Raw genomic sequence first — 17,500 nt, forward strand, 5'->3', positions numbered from 1 at the left:
TCAGACTATTGTAGGGGTCTGGGAGCCAACACCTCGTCCATCTTCAGTCACTTCGCCCTCGTTAAAGACTGGATCAGCAAGAGGGGGCGTGTCAAGTTTGACTACTTGGTCTCAAGAGCAGGCATCCAATGAAAACCCACATGTGAATTCTCCATCTCCGTACTGAGAAAAGGCGTTCAGGTAAGACAACGCCCCTTCAGTCAATATTCTCAGCTGTTCATGATCATTAGGAAACAGAAGAAATGATCTTGCCTTCTGTTGAGGATGCTATCAGCAGATCATTAGAATTTAGTTGCTCATCAATATTCATATATTTGTGTCTAACTCATTGGCAGCAATTCAGTAATTTCTTCCTTGCTAAACAAGCAAAAATCTAGATGGGTTGACTACTTGGGAGCCTTGCCATGGGTCTGCTAAGTATACCTATTTACTCTTCTTTAGAGAGCCATTGGAGTGTAGTAATTAGGTGAACTGGAGAGACCAGATTCTAGATTACTTCTGTCATGAAAGCTCACTGGGAAACTCTGAGCCAGTCAATCTGTCTCTGCCTGCCTGTCTTGCAGGATTGTTTATGGGGATATAAACAAGTGAAATATTGCAGAAAAAAAGTGCATTTTGTATTTAACAAATACAAATAAAGAATAACCAAATTAATATATTTGAAAACTATGATCAGCAAAAGTAAAAATGATCCCAAAGGACAATAGATCCAATACATATATTAACATACACTATATATTAATATATATTGCTCCTTTTGTAATTATGTGCAAAACATTGTAGAGGACCTGTTGAAATATTTTAGGTATTTAGGAATGACTTTCTCAAGCATATTTTAATCAAGCAATGTGGTTGATTTAATTCTAAAGGGACTAAAAGCTTAAATTAATTCAGTGTAATTCCAAAGGAAAACTTCTAATACTGCTAACAATTGTCCCCATTTTTTATAAATCTTTCTTGAAAGAGCCCTTACATTATCAATTATTTATGTTTGCAGATCAACCTTCTCCACAGGGAAATATTTGTATTTGTAGATTAATCCGTAATATCCAGGCAGAAATCCCAATAGTTTAAAGACAACCCAGTTGTAGATTGCTGATTTGAAAACATGTATTGTTTAATATATGAATTATATAAAACTGTTTTTAGATCTTCCTGACTACAGTGAGTTGCATGTTGCATAAGACAGCAAATTGGTCTTTTCATTTTCCCTGCCTCTATGTCATAGACTTTGCCCATGAAGAACATGATTGCCTCAAGATCAGATTAGTTCTAAAACATGGACATGGTCATTGGCAATTGGCCTACATTCCTTCAAACATTTAGATAAAAATACCTGATGCTCGGGATTTTCAAACAGAATGGTGACCTAGAAATGCTATTAACAACTTTTGAAATTCTAAATGTATATATGACCAGTGAAATAAAATATTATACAGGTGATCTTTGTTCTGGGGAGGATCTTGTTTCCACTATTTTACGTATAAATTATATAAAGCTACAAAAATGTCTCTCTGACCAGGATAGGTTCTGAGCTGTTGCACATAAGAACAAATTTGCCTTTTCATCTTCCCTGCCTCCATGTTGTAGGCTTTGGTAATTTGTGATTGATATTTATATAATCCAGGCTGGATATCATGTAAAGATTTTCACTTCTGCAGCTTTGACTTTTTTGCATATGCAAAACAGCAGATGGTGTTTTGTGTAAGGTATAATTTTAAGGTTAGGGAGTCTGAGCAACCTATCTGCATTTGTGTCCCCTTGCTTGAAATGGATCTCCCTGGTGAGTCCAAAGGTGAGTCATGGTTTCCTTTCATTATCTGGTCTTATTCAGAGGGATTTGTTCAAATGGTAATGGGGGGGAGTTGTTCTTTGTGGTCCAGTGCTCAGGCAGGCTGCTCTTCTCTATCCAGCTTTTTCAAATTCTTGGTGAGGGGGAGGGGGATCACCCAACTGGATAGCAGTGCTGTCCGCAGACCACAGATGGCCCACTGTAATCATTGTGACTGTGCATGTAGGTAAAGCAAATATCTAAACTTTATAGGAGAAAATTATATGATGTATTAAACTAATACTTCCCATTCCCATTAACTCTTCTTATGACGATTTCAAGTACCATAACTTTAGCCTTGGGCAGAACTATTGCTAATAATGATGACCTTGTAGCTCTTTTTAGCAGTTCTTCATATTATAAAATCTGCTATTATATAAAAAAAAGACATTTATTGCTTGTTTGCAGAATTGGTTTTTAATATGATTACTATGAAGATTTTTACATGTATTCCCTCTGAAATCAATACTAAAAACATGTCTAACACAAACAAAGCTTTGCTACATTGGAGAAATCTTAAAGGTAATTGATAGACATGCAATTTATTATTTATTTACAGGTAGTTCTTGACTTACAACCCCAACTGAACCCAAAATTTATGTTGCTAAATGAAAAATTTGTTAGATGAGTTTTGCCATTTTACGACTTTGCTTGACACAGTTGTTAAGTGAATCACTGCAGTTGTTAAATTAGTAACATGGTTCGTAAGTGAATCTGGCTTCCCCATTGACTTTGCTTGTCAGAAGGTTGCAAAAGATGATCACATAACCCCGGGACATTGCAACCGTCATAAATGTGAACCAGTTGTCAAGTATCCAAATGTAAATCACGTGAACATGGGGATCCTGCAATAGTCATAAGTGTGAAAAATGGTTATAAATCGTTTTTTCAGTGCTGTTGTAACTTTGAACAGTCACTAAATGAACTGTTGTAAATTGAGGACTACCTGTATTTATTTAGTGTAGGCATACAATGTCAGGAAAATCTACACATGCTAAACACAATGCAGTTCTGACAGCCTGTTAGTGCACTCTGCTCGGCGCTAGCATATCTATCTTCGGTGCACTACGAGAGGCGAACTAGTTTTATATATCTGTTTCAGATAAGATATATCTATCTTAGATATATGTATCTGTTTCACTTAAGGAGTTTATTTTCAGGCTTGAGTTTCTACGATTGCAGACTTGAACTCTCATATCATCTATGAACATAACAAAAAATGAGTGTTCCTGCTCTACCCCACTTCCCCCATCAGTGAAATTTAAAGATACATGCTGTTCAGCCAATTATATTCAGATTTCTTTTTTTTCTGAAATTTTTACAAATTGTGTACTAGATTCTCTCACTGCATGCATAAAGTCATCTCTATATCTATCTTATGAATCTTAAGCAATGGTATTATGGTGGTAGAACAAAAGTGTAACTAGATGCCTTTCTTCTACTATTCTACTTACACTCAGCAGGTAATGATGGAACCATCTGTGTGATCCTGGCATGCTGCTGAGTGGAAGTCACTGGAAGCTGAACAAGAGGCATACACTGCTGTTCTGCAAGATTTTAATTTTCTTAAATGTTGTTCCATGAAAGCTTTCCCATTTTTCCGAATTACATTTTTATTTAAACTTTTAAATTGCACTATAAAGTTCACCATCATTAGATTCTAATTTATTATGTGTATTTTATGTCTGTTTTAAAATGACACAAAATGCTATGTATAGAACATTTTTTTCCTTTTGTGCCTGTATTACTTTTGGCTCCATTAGTGAAAGAGAAGATATACATTCTGAGCCTAATGCATATGCCTCCTGATATCTATATGCAAGCTTTCAAGGAGGTCCAAATTCTTACAGAGTTACTATGGGTCCAAGAATAAAAAAAGAAACTACAAATCTGTTGTTTCTACAGGCAGAATCTGTTGATTAGAAATAAGATAATAGCAATAAGATTTATACATTACCACCACACAGAAAGTGTATTAACAGTTTTGTTAAATACTGCATACTAACATATAGGTAGTCATCACTTAACAACAATAATTGGTGCCAGAAAATCCATTGTTAAGTGACATGGTTATAAGCTGAAAAACTACATGACCATGGAACTTGGCAATCCTGATTGCCATTGTTAAATGAAGATCACATGGGTTATGATCATGACTTCATTTTTTTAAATAATAATTTTATTAAAGACTATAGTTACAACAGTAAAAACTAATTCAATCTTGAAAAAAGAAAAAAAGAACATGCAGAAAAGAAAAAATAGAAAAATACAAAAGAAAAAATATCAGTGACTTCCCCCATCATCACAAATATAAACAATTTTAATAACTTTTCACCTTCTCTTAAAATACAAGAAACAATCTCTTCTTCTGATATCTTATTTATAAACAAATCCATAAAGCCTTGTCATTTCTAGTTGTCATATAATGTTAACTAGTTAACTGGTTGCTGTGCAATGTGACTAATATAGACAACCCTTAGGATGTGTCCTTAAAGAGATACATTCCATATGAAAAATATGTAAGATAATAGGTCAACTTTGCAGCAGACGAATAATATTGATAATATGTGATCAAATGATTTAACAGAGAATAATTTAGTGGGAAACTAGAAATGTATTAGAGGTTATGAAAAATGGAGGACCTGATCACTTTACAACAATTTACAATAGCAAAAGTTAGCAAATGTCCGTTAAAGATTACAAACTATATGTATGTTTAACCTTGATAAATAAACAAATTTTATATTCTTTCCTTTTATTTATAATAATATTGAAATTGAATCCATTAAAATAATGTCTTAGAACTTGGTTTCTTTTAATTTTTTGCTTCTCCTTCTCACAAAATTCCCCTTTTTAAATCCAATAAAGGAAAATTATCCATGTCACTCTCCTGATTTATTTTTTAAAGCCCTTTTAATTATTAAGACAACAGCCACTTTCTTTTATATGTTCAATAAATAATATCATTTTCTATGTCATTCTTGTAACTTATCATTTGTAAATCTACTTTAAAATTTGTCAAAATCTTGTCATAAAATTTGTTCCTCTTCCATAACATCTTTTTAAATACTATCTACCCATAGAGACAAACACTCTTAAAATTAACCTCTGGGTCCACTATTCAGAAATATACTTCAATATTTTCAATATTAAATTATTGTGCCTCATTCTGAAGTTGTGTTTGAGTATCTTTCTCCATTAATTATAATCTTTACTTCCCTCTAGTTTCCTCTAGTGTTCAATTTTTAAAGGCTTGTCTTACTACTTTTTAAATAAAAAAACAAAACAAAAGCATTTCCTTATATGAAAGATTTTTTCTAATTAATTCCAAAATTTTATTTCAGATTGATCTGGACTTTTAGTCCATTTGTAACTTTTGAAAATTCAAAGATTAAATCACTTTTAAAATATTTATTAAAAATGTTAAGTCACTAAACTTGTATTTACAACTTATTTTACTAAGGATTGAAGGAAACTCAGCTGGTGCTATAAAAATCTGTTTATCCATAAATTCCTAATAGCCAAAAAGCAGCTAACAAGCATTTTTTGAATTTTATTAAAAAAGGAAGTATACAAACTCAATGTCCTTTAAAAGGCTACAAGCATATTATGAGCAAGGTGGTTATCCTCTCATCTTCTAGAGCAGGGGTCCCCAACCCCCAGTCCACGGAACTACTGGGCCGCGGCATGCCAGCAACCGGGCTGCACAAATAAGCAAAGCCCCATCTGTGAAATGCAGGCGGCACACAAAACCACGCACCCTCCGGTCCATGGAAAAATCTCTCTCCATGGAACCAGTCCATGGTCCCCAAAAGGTTGGGGACCTCTGTTCTAGAGCTCTAAACCCACCAGAGACTGCTGTCTTACACTATCCTTGTGTTGAATAGTTGTGCATGATCTCAAGTCCTCTCCTTTTCCGGAGAGGAATTATTGAAGTGCCAGACTTCTAGCCATCTCTTTATTCTGCCAAGGTTGCCTAATATTTTTCACCAAGTTGTCTTTAGTCTGCCATTTCCTCCCCAGAAATCAAATATGACATGACTTCTGACCTCCTGCTGACTTCCCCATTAACTTTGCTTGTGGGATGCAAACCAAAACAAAAGTAAACTAAATACTTCAACCTCTTTCCCTTCTGTTAGCATTTAAATAAGATGACTTACTCCTTCATATGTCTCAGCTTGGTTGTTGCCATGGTATTATTGAGAGCTCTCAATCTCACAGGTCCCAAAGGAGGCACTTCAGTGAAACTTCTAGTTCCTACAAATTAATGCACAATCTAATTCAGCTTGCTGTTGTCTGCATTCTGCAGATCCAAAGCATTATGCAAGGGCAAACAAAAAAGTATGCAACAATTCACTTTTTCATCTGGAAATGCTGCATTAATTAAAGGTAATCAGGTTATTAAATGGTTATTAATATAACTTGGTTTAACAGGTCCATGAAACACAACAATTATTTTTAGTGGGACAGTCCACCCCCAAACAAAGTTTTATAAAAGAGGCTTATATGCATTTCTTATAAATGTATATATACCTCATTTTCTTTAGCAGATATTTATGGAGTCAAATGGTTTTGTTTGTTGTTAGCATTATTAGCCTATTACTATTTATTCTTCCAATAAATAATACGATCTTTACCCTGAATATATTCTGATAATTCCAACCAAGAGTCTAGGAATCATGGAGATATTGCCATGGTATGAAGGAAGTTCCAAACAAGATGTTTTTGTCAATTATTATTGAATAATAGCAATAGAGCCCATGCAATAGATACACAGTTTCGCAAAACCATATCAGACAGTGATCAGTGATATACTATTTATTATACTACTGGGCATCTACTTTACAAAAGCTTCCTTGCTATGTCCTATGAAATTTAAATTTCTTACATATTCCTGAACATCTGTCAGCCTGTTCTGAACAATCTACCTGATATTATGTAACTCAAGATATAATTCCTATAATTACTCCCCACATATTTAGGAAGTTTTTCCATCTGTCACATTAAAAACCATATTTTGATGGCAACTTCTGGAGAAGCAAAGCAAGCTGCATCCAAACTTTTCATTTTTTAACTTGTAGCCATAGCCTCAGTTTTATCCCACCTACATAAAAGTAAAACTACCAATCTTATTTTCTTATCAGTTAAATAGATGCCTATTAACGCTTGAAATCCTTTTGGAAAGACTTCATGATATATACCGGTAATCAGTCCTATATGAACTTTTCCTCTTTGAAAAAAAAATTCCTGCATAATAGTTAGCAATTCAAAAACTATTTCATTGATTTAAAGGGAGAATACAAATGTATCTATATAATTGGCACACATCTCTGTTTAAGTTGTGAATAATGACATTTTCCTCTCCACTCTCAAGCTTTCATCAACAAATTGAATGCCAAATATATTTCTTAATATTTTGAAATTAATTTATTTACATTCACTAAACATGATAATAAAAATGATGCCTACAGTATGTCTGTAAGTAGAATAACTTTTGAAACTATTTAAACCATAACGTTTAGTATGGATTTGATGCCTTCTATACCTAATGGTTCCACATTAGAGAGAAGAAAAAGCATTATCATTTGATTGTTCTTTATAACTAAACTGCTTTAGTTATAGCAACTTCAAATGTCTAATATTTCATGAACATTCACATTTATTAATGTTAATGAATAGAAATAATCTAACACCATCTGTGATTACTATTTAAATCCCACAGACATTAAATAAAATATTACCTTTGATTGAATAATTTCTTGAAATTATTTAACCTAATTCAATTATTTATTACTGGAAAAAGATTTACATAGACTGAAACCATAACTTTAACCCTGCATGAACAGAAATGAGTGTTTAATACTAGAAAATATTTAGTCCAGCATTGGTACCATAACAACGTAGGACTTAAAATTCTTAAACTATAAAGTTGACATGACTTGTGCCTTGTTCAAGCTGCTGGAGTATATTAAATGTGTACCAAATTAGGAACATACTATTATAAAGGTAAAATATCAACTTGGTGACTTAGTCTGAATCTTAGCTGGAGTTGATGAGATCTCAAGAAGAGAGAGTTTAGAATTTACAAACCAAGATCTATGAATCACCATGTGGAAAGGTGGAAACAAGGATGCGAATCTGATAAACTAAATTTTATTTTTTCCCCATCTTTAATTTCTTGGCTTATTGCTTCTTCCTATTTCCTGCACTTTGCATAATACTAATTACCTTGAAACAGAATAATATAATGAGTAAATACATAGTTTTACATACAAATTATTTGTTTATATGAGGTATAATATAGGATGTGATTTTTTATCTTCTTTGAAAACTAGAGTTTTGATCACATAGAAATGAAAAAGGAAAGATCACCTATTTGGAACTATAGTTTTTCCAGTTTGTTGATGGCTGCTATCAACAAACCAATCAACCAATAGGAATCAACATATAATTATGACTCACAGAATAGCCCAAAGCACATATTTCAGTAGAGAGAAGTTCCCTGACATTGAGCTCCAGCATAAGTCTGAAAGTAAAATCTCTGGTCCCAGTAACTGACCCATATTCGATCTTAATTATTTTTTTAAAAAAAGTCCCTTGCAGGCATATATTCAAATGCCTTCTTTTAAAACAATAAATGTGAGAGATAAACTGGGCGGACCAAAAGTCAGGATGTTAAATAAGACCTCAGCCATCAACTATAGTTTTTCTTTGCCAATTTTCCCCATTCTCTATTCACCCATCCCCAACTGATGAGTTATGTTAAACCAAGTTAAACCAAAAATCAACTTCTTTTTCTTAATTCTATCAAAAGTAAATCAACAAGGGAATTTACTATGTACTAAACTTTTAAGGAGTTTTTCTGTTAGGCTGGCTGTTGTGTTCACTTCTGGATCAAGATAAATAACTTCAAGTTTCTTTTACATGCAAAAAACATTGGCTCAGCATTTTATACAACAAGCTAAGAATATCCAATTGTTGGTATTGTAATCAAACTTAAGTGTTGAAGAACATGCTATCTCACCTCCAGAATTGGTATCTACGATGTTCTCCATGTATCTGACCATTGCTTCAACATCACTGTCCTGTTAGCCAAATGAGATAGTCAATTAGTTTTTTTGAAAAAAATTCTGAAATTGGGGAACAATTCCATTTATTATTGCATTGTTACAAGTAAGTTACTGAAGATCAGTAATGCAAGTTAAGAAACAAATAATATAATCAGAAGCAGCAACTAAAGGCTGTCTAGGACAACTTGCTGCAGCCAACTCACCATGGCCTACTTGCCATGGGACAACTCATCATAGGACAAGAGTTACACTAATATTGAAGAAATGATGGAATAGAACAATTAAATAAAGGGTACCAAACGAGGGACAAAATGAAAGGTGAATGACAAAAATTAAAATAAAGTTTTAATTATTTTAATTAAATTGAATTGTTGAATTGTCCTGTGGTGAGTTGTCCCACGGTGAGTTCACCATGATGAGTTGTCCCATGATGAGTAGGCCATGGCGAGTTGGCTGCAGCAAGTTGTTCCATTCCGGCTCATAGCTGAAAGACATGAGCATTAATAACATAACATAGGCTGAGAGGTAATTATGTAAACATATTCCAGCTTCTTTAACTATTAAAACATTTTCTAGCAAGCCAAAATTTTGTCAAAATACCAAAATCTGCATATGATACCACTGTGTAAGTTGTGTTACTTCCTTATTTGAATGCAATGTCATCCAATAGAAAGTACAAAAGAAGCAGAGTTTTTTCATTTGCCCTTGCCCCCCCCCCCATCAAGGGCAACCATGCTGCCAAATATTTGTTAATTTGGAAAGACAGGAGGAAAAAGCCTAGACTTTAATCTCAAACCATAGGTATTTAAATTTCTGATATCTTTTAATCAGTTGTTGTATTTCTGCTTTTCTTTTTCTTATTGCAGTAAAGATTCTAATCTAGACAAGTTAAGTCTGGGAGTCATTTCTTTCTGACTCCCAGTCTCTGGCATTCTCTTCCCCATCTCTTCAAGGAACAGGATTCTGGGAAAGAAGCTGAAGTTTGCCTTTGAAATAAGGCCAAAAGCTAGTCAACATTAAGTCAGTCTATCATTCTACAATTGTTGGTTGTATTGCCCTGCTTTAGTAGAAGAATGATTTATTTGATTGATTTATTAGGTGCCATCAAGTCAGGATAGATTCTTAATGACCACATAGTTAAGTTTAAAACTAAATACAATTGATTTGTAATTGATTTAATGGAAGAAAGGGAAAGTTTTGTTTAACTTTCTAGTGAAGTCAACTGAATCTCAAAGAACACAAATTAGGCCAGAGTTTGATATAATATGTTTAAATAATTTGCAATCTTGCTGTATTTAATATTTACTTATCCATTCATTCAAAATATAAAACATTATGCTGCACTTTAAAGTGTTAAACTGTTAAACTAATTGTTAGGGAATGCAACCAAAGGATATGTCAGTTGCCATGGAAAATAAGAATTTATCTGTATCCTTATCTATATCTATATATATCCTTATCTATATCTATATCTGTATCTAAATATTTCTTTCTCTTGCAGAGAAAAAAATAAATAATATTCAGTATCTATTTAGTAATTTGGCATCTACTTTGTTTCAGTTCAGTTCAGTTTATTTTATTACTATATAAAATTATATATTGAAAGGATACATATAAATTGTATAAAAATTAAGCTCTTCTACAATGTTGATTTATCTGTAATTTATCTGTAATTGATTTATGCATGGATTGCTGCTAGACTGAATTTTTGAATGAACTGGTAATTTACTAGGCTTTTTCTCTCCTTTTTCTGCATCTTCATTCAAACATCAATTAGCTCTTGTGACTTCACAGAAAATGGAGAATATATAAGCTGACAAATAATGGTACAGCTAAAATAGACTTCAAAACTGAAATTCAGGTGGTTCCTTATTTCAGAAATACAGAAGCAGATATAGATTTGGGGGGAAATATGAGTGGGGGAAAAGAGTACTTGCGTGTTTCACAACAAAAGGAATAAAGAAAGGCTTCAGTATAAAATTATTTAGCAAATAATTTGCAAAACTATTGGATACCAGTAGGTAACTTGTTATCCTATAGAGTCGACATTTGGACCAAATCAGCAGAGCAATGTCAAGGAATAATAAGAACTGCAATTCAAAATATCAGGAATATTGCGCATTCATTAGATTATTCCATGGCCTCTCATTTGCTTCAGGAGTCTCTCCTCTCTCTATTTCTAGTGCTGAGAGAAAGTAATGTATTTGCCCAAAGTTGGGTACTATCAATATAGTAATAAAATTTGATTACATATTTCAGCCCTAATCTAAACATATTTGCAGTAGAAATTCAGAATTTGGATGGAGGAAAGTTGACTGAAGAGAAGTTGGCTTTGGGTTTGTGGTCTAACAACTCCTGAAAAGTACCATTTTTTTACTCTAGTAGAATTCAACTCTAATCTTTAGAGGTGATCTGCAATCTAAGGGCCTTCCTAAATGTTTCTGTTCAATGAACAGATGGCAGCTGTGGCTAGGATTTTTGCACAGACTTTTGACTTATTCATCGAGAGTAGCCTTGGATGCTCTCAGTTTTTAATGTCCTAGTCATCCTTCATTTGGCTTACAATAATGTGCTCTACATGGGGCTGCCCTTGAAGCTACATCTACATCTTGGTGATCATGCTGCATTGCACTTAATGTTGGTTTGCTTTTAGGTGTGATTCAAGATGCTGGCTGTCACTTATGGCCCCAGTTCTAATAATCTTTCACTTTATGTAAGTTCATAGTATAAGTGGTTCTTTTAACTCAGTTATTCTGAGTGAATATATTTGTGGATATATTCTACGTACTGTTTGTGATGCATCCATTTCTTCCTGTTCCTTATCCGCTTCTTCGCTTGTTTCTGAGCAGGAATCAAATGTATCATTATAATATTCTTCTGCAGTAAGAGGATCCTCTGGGATCTCTGTAATAAAAGTAGATTTAATTTGTGAATGACAATAAATTTTAATGCAGATGGTTCTCAATTTACAACTGCAATAGGGACAGTCAATTCATTGTTAAGAGGTGCAGTTATTAAGTGAGACATCATGTAATTGCGACTTGAATCTTCCATGCAGGCTTCCCCACTGACTTTGCTTGTTGGAAGCCTGGGTGAAAAAATTCCAGTTGGTGATCATATAATTATGAAGTGCTCTGACTGTTGAAAGTGTGAGGGCAAGTCATACGTTACTTTTTTCAGTAGCATCGTAACTTTGAACAGTTGTTAAATGGTTGTAAATCAAGGATTTGACTTTTGAAGGTAAGTGTAGGATTTGTGTAATTCTTTACAAATGATTGCAGTCAATTATAGCTTTAGCAGAAAGTATTTCAGCTCCCAAAGTCAAGGCATGAATTTCTCCTTATTCCCTCTATTCATTGTTCCCAACCCCCATATAAACATGTTCTTGAGGGTAGCATTTAACATTTAGCATGACAAGCTGTAGAGCTAAAGGGAAACCAGCTATTCCAGTTTATGTTTAACACTGAATTCAGACCCAAAAGTCTACTACATTCAGTTCTTAAAAACTGACAAATGAATTCAAGATACACATGCAAAATGTATCATATTTAGCTGGTAGAAATATAACCTTGATCTTAACATGAATCCCTTCACAAAGAAAGATTAGATAGAAATAGTTGACAGGGCACTAGAGGAACATGTGCCTGGGCAAATCTAAAAGAATTTTCCTATTTTGAAGGTAAATTATTAGAGCTAAATAAATGTTGTCTATTAAATACAATATAATGTATTGATATTAATATATTAAATAATATATATTGGCAAATGAATAGAATTTATTTAGATTTTAGTGATTATGATCAGGCAACATCCCTGAAAATGTTTGTTTCTGAGGGTTACCATGCAACAAGCTTGAAATTATTTGCTCTTCTAAAAACAGTTTATGGAGAATATATCCTATAGTGCTTGCATTCATTCTTTATTCTTAGGCATATTTCTGCATTTAATAAAAACTGACACATACAATATACAACCCAGGACAACAATGGATTGCTCAGTTTAACCAAGTATTTCATTTCATGAACTACGATCACTGGACACATCACTATTTAAGGCATACAAGGTAAAATGAAAAAAAATATAATACTGTGTTGAAGCAAAAACATAGCTTTAGAACTAGACCTGGTAGCAGCATACTTGGGTTGCTATTGAAAACTCATGGTTGCAGATGTAAACTAGACTTCATTTCCTACATATCTCTTACTTTGTTTTGACCTAACAACAATTGAATATAACTCTCAATTTCAATTTTTTTTGTTAAGTAATGCTTTCTTGAACCACTTTCAGAAATGTTAATTTTCCAAATGTTACAGCAAGCTTGTTGCTGCTCACTATAGATCTGTAAGACTATCATTACATTTCCAATTAGTCTTCTTCTTGTTGTGCCATATCCGTTATCGGACGTTGGCGATCCTGTTTTTATCAGCAGCCGCACGAAAAAGTGCTGCTGAATTTTGTAGTAAAAGCCTATCATAATATGAAAAAACTGTTTGGATGCCATTTCCTAGGAACCCACTCAAATCTATAGTTTGGCTGGGGCTGGAACAGAAATGGTACGACCAAGTCAGAATTTCTTAAAATTAGCAGGATTTGCAGAGGAAGAAATGACAGACTGAAGACAGCTTGGCAAAAACCAGAGCCAGCGACCATGGTGAAATGCAGAACTGGTGAGTAGACCAGCTGTTCCTCCCAATCCTAAAATGCTAAGTTCACATACTTCCTTTTCTAATCCCTTTCAGAAATTGCTTGTTAGCTGCTTTTCAGCTATTAGAAACCATTCTATTGATAGATTTGCAGTACTGGGTGAATTTCCTTTCATCCTTAACAAGATAAATTTCAGATACAAGTTTAAGAAAAAAAACATTTTCTTTGCAATAAACAGCAAAAGGGTGATTAAAACTTTGATTTCATAAAGTTACAAATAAACTAAGGATCCAGATAATCTTGGAATTAATTATAAAGACTCCTTCTGTGTTTTGTTTTGATATTTTTGAACAAAAACATAATTAAGAATTTAAAATTTCAATATTAAGGGCTATGAAAGATTACAATTAAAGAAAACACATAAACTTGACTTATTGTTACAGAATGAAGCACAATATACTAACATGGGAAATATTGAAAAGTGGACTGAGAAATTAATAGTGCCAAGAAAGAGAGATTTGCATCACTGTATCTAAAAGATGTTATTGAAAGTGTTACCTGACAAAACTAAGAATGAGTTTAAAGTAGATTTACAAATGACAGACTACAAGAATGATAAGAAAAAGATGTTACAATGGATGTACAAAAGAAACCAGTTGATACCTTAATAATTAAAAAAGGATGTACAAATAACAAACCAAGAGAGTGACCTGGATAATTTTTCTATATTGGATTTACAAAAGAGGCTTATTAAAGCTTTGAAAAATTCTTGAGAAGGGATAAAAAAGAAATGAAAATTATATTGTAGTATCTAGTAATAAACTTTTCTGTGACATCAGGACTGAAAACATTATGCTTTATGGATTTGTCTTCATATAAAAGAGGAGATACAGTCTGAAGAGCTCTAATTGGCTGTAAATTAAAAGGAGATAAAGTGTTATAAAAATGTTTATACTTCTGATTAAATTTGGAAGCCACTCTTCCATATATTTCTTTTCTCTCTCCTTACTATATTTTTTCTTTTTTCTATTTTCTGCTTTTCATTCTTTCTATTCTTTCTTTTTTTAGTTTTCACTAGATTTTACTATGGTAATTAAAATATTTAGCAAAAATTATAAAATCATCATCACCGTGTTATTCTCATTTACAAAAATTAAGTAGATATGTATAAAGCATAGCATGAATATTGAGTTTTAGATATTTTTAATAACTTAAAGCCTTTTGCTACAAATGAAACTGCAGAAAACAATAACATGCAACATGCCCAAATTTGTACTTGGGAAATTATCAGCTTCTTTGTTTAGTTCTGAATTTCTTTTATAACTATTACAGTGTTATTTTAATGAGGTAAATGGTTTCTCCGTTCCTAGAGTTCTTATTGCATAAATGCAGTATTCCAACTTTTGTATGCTGTTATGAATACTGACAAAGTTTATTTTTAACACAATGAAATAAGGTGAACACATAAAAAAGGAAAATTGCGCTCAAAATTTATAATTTTTATAATGAACAAAAATGTAATTAAAATATTTTTTCTTACCACGTACCAATTTTATTTTGGAAACAAAGATTTTAGAAAGAATGTCAGTGAAAACAAATTATGTACCTTTTCTCACACAAACATGTATGAATTATCTATAATTTATTTAGTGTCTCTAAAATTTCTCTAATTAATCTTCATTTAGTATTCATGACAGATAAACTCAATTTTCTCTAGTTAAATGTTTAAAATCTAGCTTCAAATCTAGTTCAGTATTTAAAAAATATAAATTTTGGTTGTGATTGTGCAAAAATGCTTATTTTTCCTATTTGTTCTCTCCGTGGCAAAATATATTGTCAATGTTATTAGATATAGACTGGATAAACTGGTAAAACCAAGACAACACACTCTATACCAGGCACTAAGGTTGTTATTGTAAAACATCAATAAAACTTTTACAAAAAAAAATACATCCCAACATTAAGAGAGAAAAAAACTGGCTTCAAGCCTCTGATACTAAAGCATATACTGTGACAGTAGTGTTGGACTACTGCTTTGTGCATAGATTTATATGAAAATGTTTTGAAAAATACTGCTGTGAAAAAGATGTTATTTCAGAAAAAGGCCACCGGACTGAACTACTGAAGTTCAAGAAGAAACCTATATTTCCATCACTCTTTGTCAGAAGATAGCAAAAAGTTTTAAAGAACGTATTGCAATATTGTAAGGAATACAGTATTTTCAAAAACGTTTTAGTTTTTATTTTTTTAATCAAAGATAAAACCTTAAAGCTATTCTATGATGGACTGCATTACCTGACCAAATGCCTCTTAATAGAATATTGAGCACTGTGCAAAAAGTGGATGCATAGGTCGTAGAAGAATTTAAAAACTGCAGTCTGATTTCTGTACCATTAAAACCCTATGGACTTTTTGATTTTGAGAAATAAAATTGTCTAGAATTTCTCTAAAGGCATACTGTTATGCTTATGTATTCAAAAGTAGCTAAAGTGTGTTTATTAGAGTTTATTCCTAGGCAGTCCAGGCACTTATTCTCATAATCCAGATCTACCTTTAGGCCATCTTTATTTAAAACAAACTCATTGGCAAACTAGTTAATACTAGTTTGGATTAAACTTAATTTCAACACTTGATTACATGTACATTATATGATTAAATTATAAACAGATTATATCTAATCTACATAATTAGTTATAATTACATTTCACAGCAAAATAAGGTAATCCCTAATTGTTGAATTCTAATCTAAAAATTAGATTATTAATAGAAAATAATATATGCAACTATTGCAATATACTTTGTAATTTTGGAATTCTTATAAACTTGAAGAATTGACAGAAATAATATACTGCAATATATTTATTAGTATAGTAAATTTTGACTGTAAAGTATATCACAATAACCAACCAAGAAAGTAAAATTATGAATTTAGAGAGCTTAGTGACTGACAAAATTAAGAAATTAAAAGCTTGGGGGAAAAATGAAAACATTGACCTGGCAGAACTCTAAAGAAAAAATATAAAAGGAAACAAGGACAAGTATGAATTGTTGAAATAATGGATGGAACAATGTGCAGAAGCCCAGTCCCAGAAGCAATTGTATATATTTCAAATGGTGACCTGCTATGAATCATTATGCTAAGCATAAGTCTTGCTATTACAGCAAACTCAGTGGACAGGGAAATAAAAATATTAAGTATTGGAATATAATATAGCTTTATGTCTAGGAAAAGCATTTTTTTAAAAAAGGGAACTGTTTTTTGAAGCAGATAGGCCTTTTATAAAATTAAGATATCATGATATTTGCTTTCAGTGCTATATTAAAAAGAAGATTGTCTGTAGATTCTTAATCAAAGATAGGTAAGTTACAAGTCTTGAGGGATTTTCTTCATAGCTTAATATAAAACTGGTGGAAGAGAGATACTTAGAAGAATAAAGAATTCTAAGCTCATGAAGTTGATTATTAGAAGAAAATCCATCTTCATTTCACATAGAAATCTACTCAAAGCTATCACAGACTCTCTTCATTTTAATAGCATTAGGGTGGGTAGGTGATTTACAGAGAGAACAATTAAATTAATGTCATGATGTTAAACTATTAGAAATTAGAAATACTTGATGTATTGAAAGGCATATAATGGATCTAAATCTGTTTTCTGCCTATTTATGCTGGGAGTCTAGGGGGACCAAACACCATGGTTTTATTACTTACCTCCTCCACAAACCAAAAAATGTTCCAATTTCTAGAAGTCTGTTCCAATCAGCTTTCAGTCACAATGTAAACAATAAATGGCACGCAGCATAGGAAACTTTCATGCATGAGTAACTCAATGGGTTGATTGGCATATGTAGGCAATGTTGGCATCATACAATACCATATGTTGATTGCAAAATCCAGATGATCAATAAACAGTAGGAGTATTGCACACAGTGAATTATAATAAGAAGTTATAAGA

General features: G+C 32.5%; 1 protein-coding gene across 1 annotated transcript in view; it reads right to left on the reverse strand.

Moving 5' to 3' along the window:
• The window catches only part of NEK11 (NIMA related kinase 11), an 87,490-nt gene that overhangs the window by 7,475 nt on the left and 62,515 nt on the right, over positions 1 to 17,500 (reverse strand). The window contains exons 12-14 of the mRNA XM_015814356.1: positions 11,690 to 11,805; positions 8,856 to 8,916; positions 5,992 to 6,088 (exon numbers count right to left, since the gene is read on the reverse strand). Coding sequence (XP_015669842.1) covers positions 5,992 to 6,088; positions 8,856 to 8,916; positions 11,690 to 11,805 — 274 coding nt within the window. The remainder of the gene's footprint in view (positions 1 to 5,991; positions 6,089 to 8,855; positions 8,917 to 11,689; positions 11,806 to 17,500) is intronic.

The sequence above is a fragment of the Protobothrops mucrosquamatus genome, unplaced genomic scaffold, assembly GCF_001527695.2.
Source record: "Protobothrops mucrosquamatus isolate PMUCROS unplaced genomic scaffold, P.Mucros_1.0 scaffold243, whole genome shotgun sequence".
NCBI classification, from domain to species: domain Eukaryota; kingdom Metazoa; phylum Chordata; class Lepidosauria; order Squamata; family Viperidae; genus Protobothrops; species Protobothrops mucrosquamatus.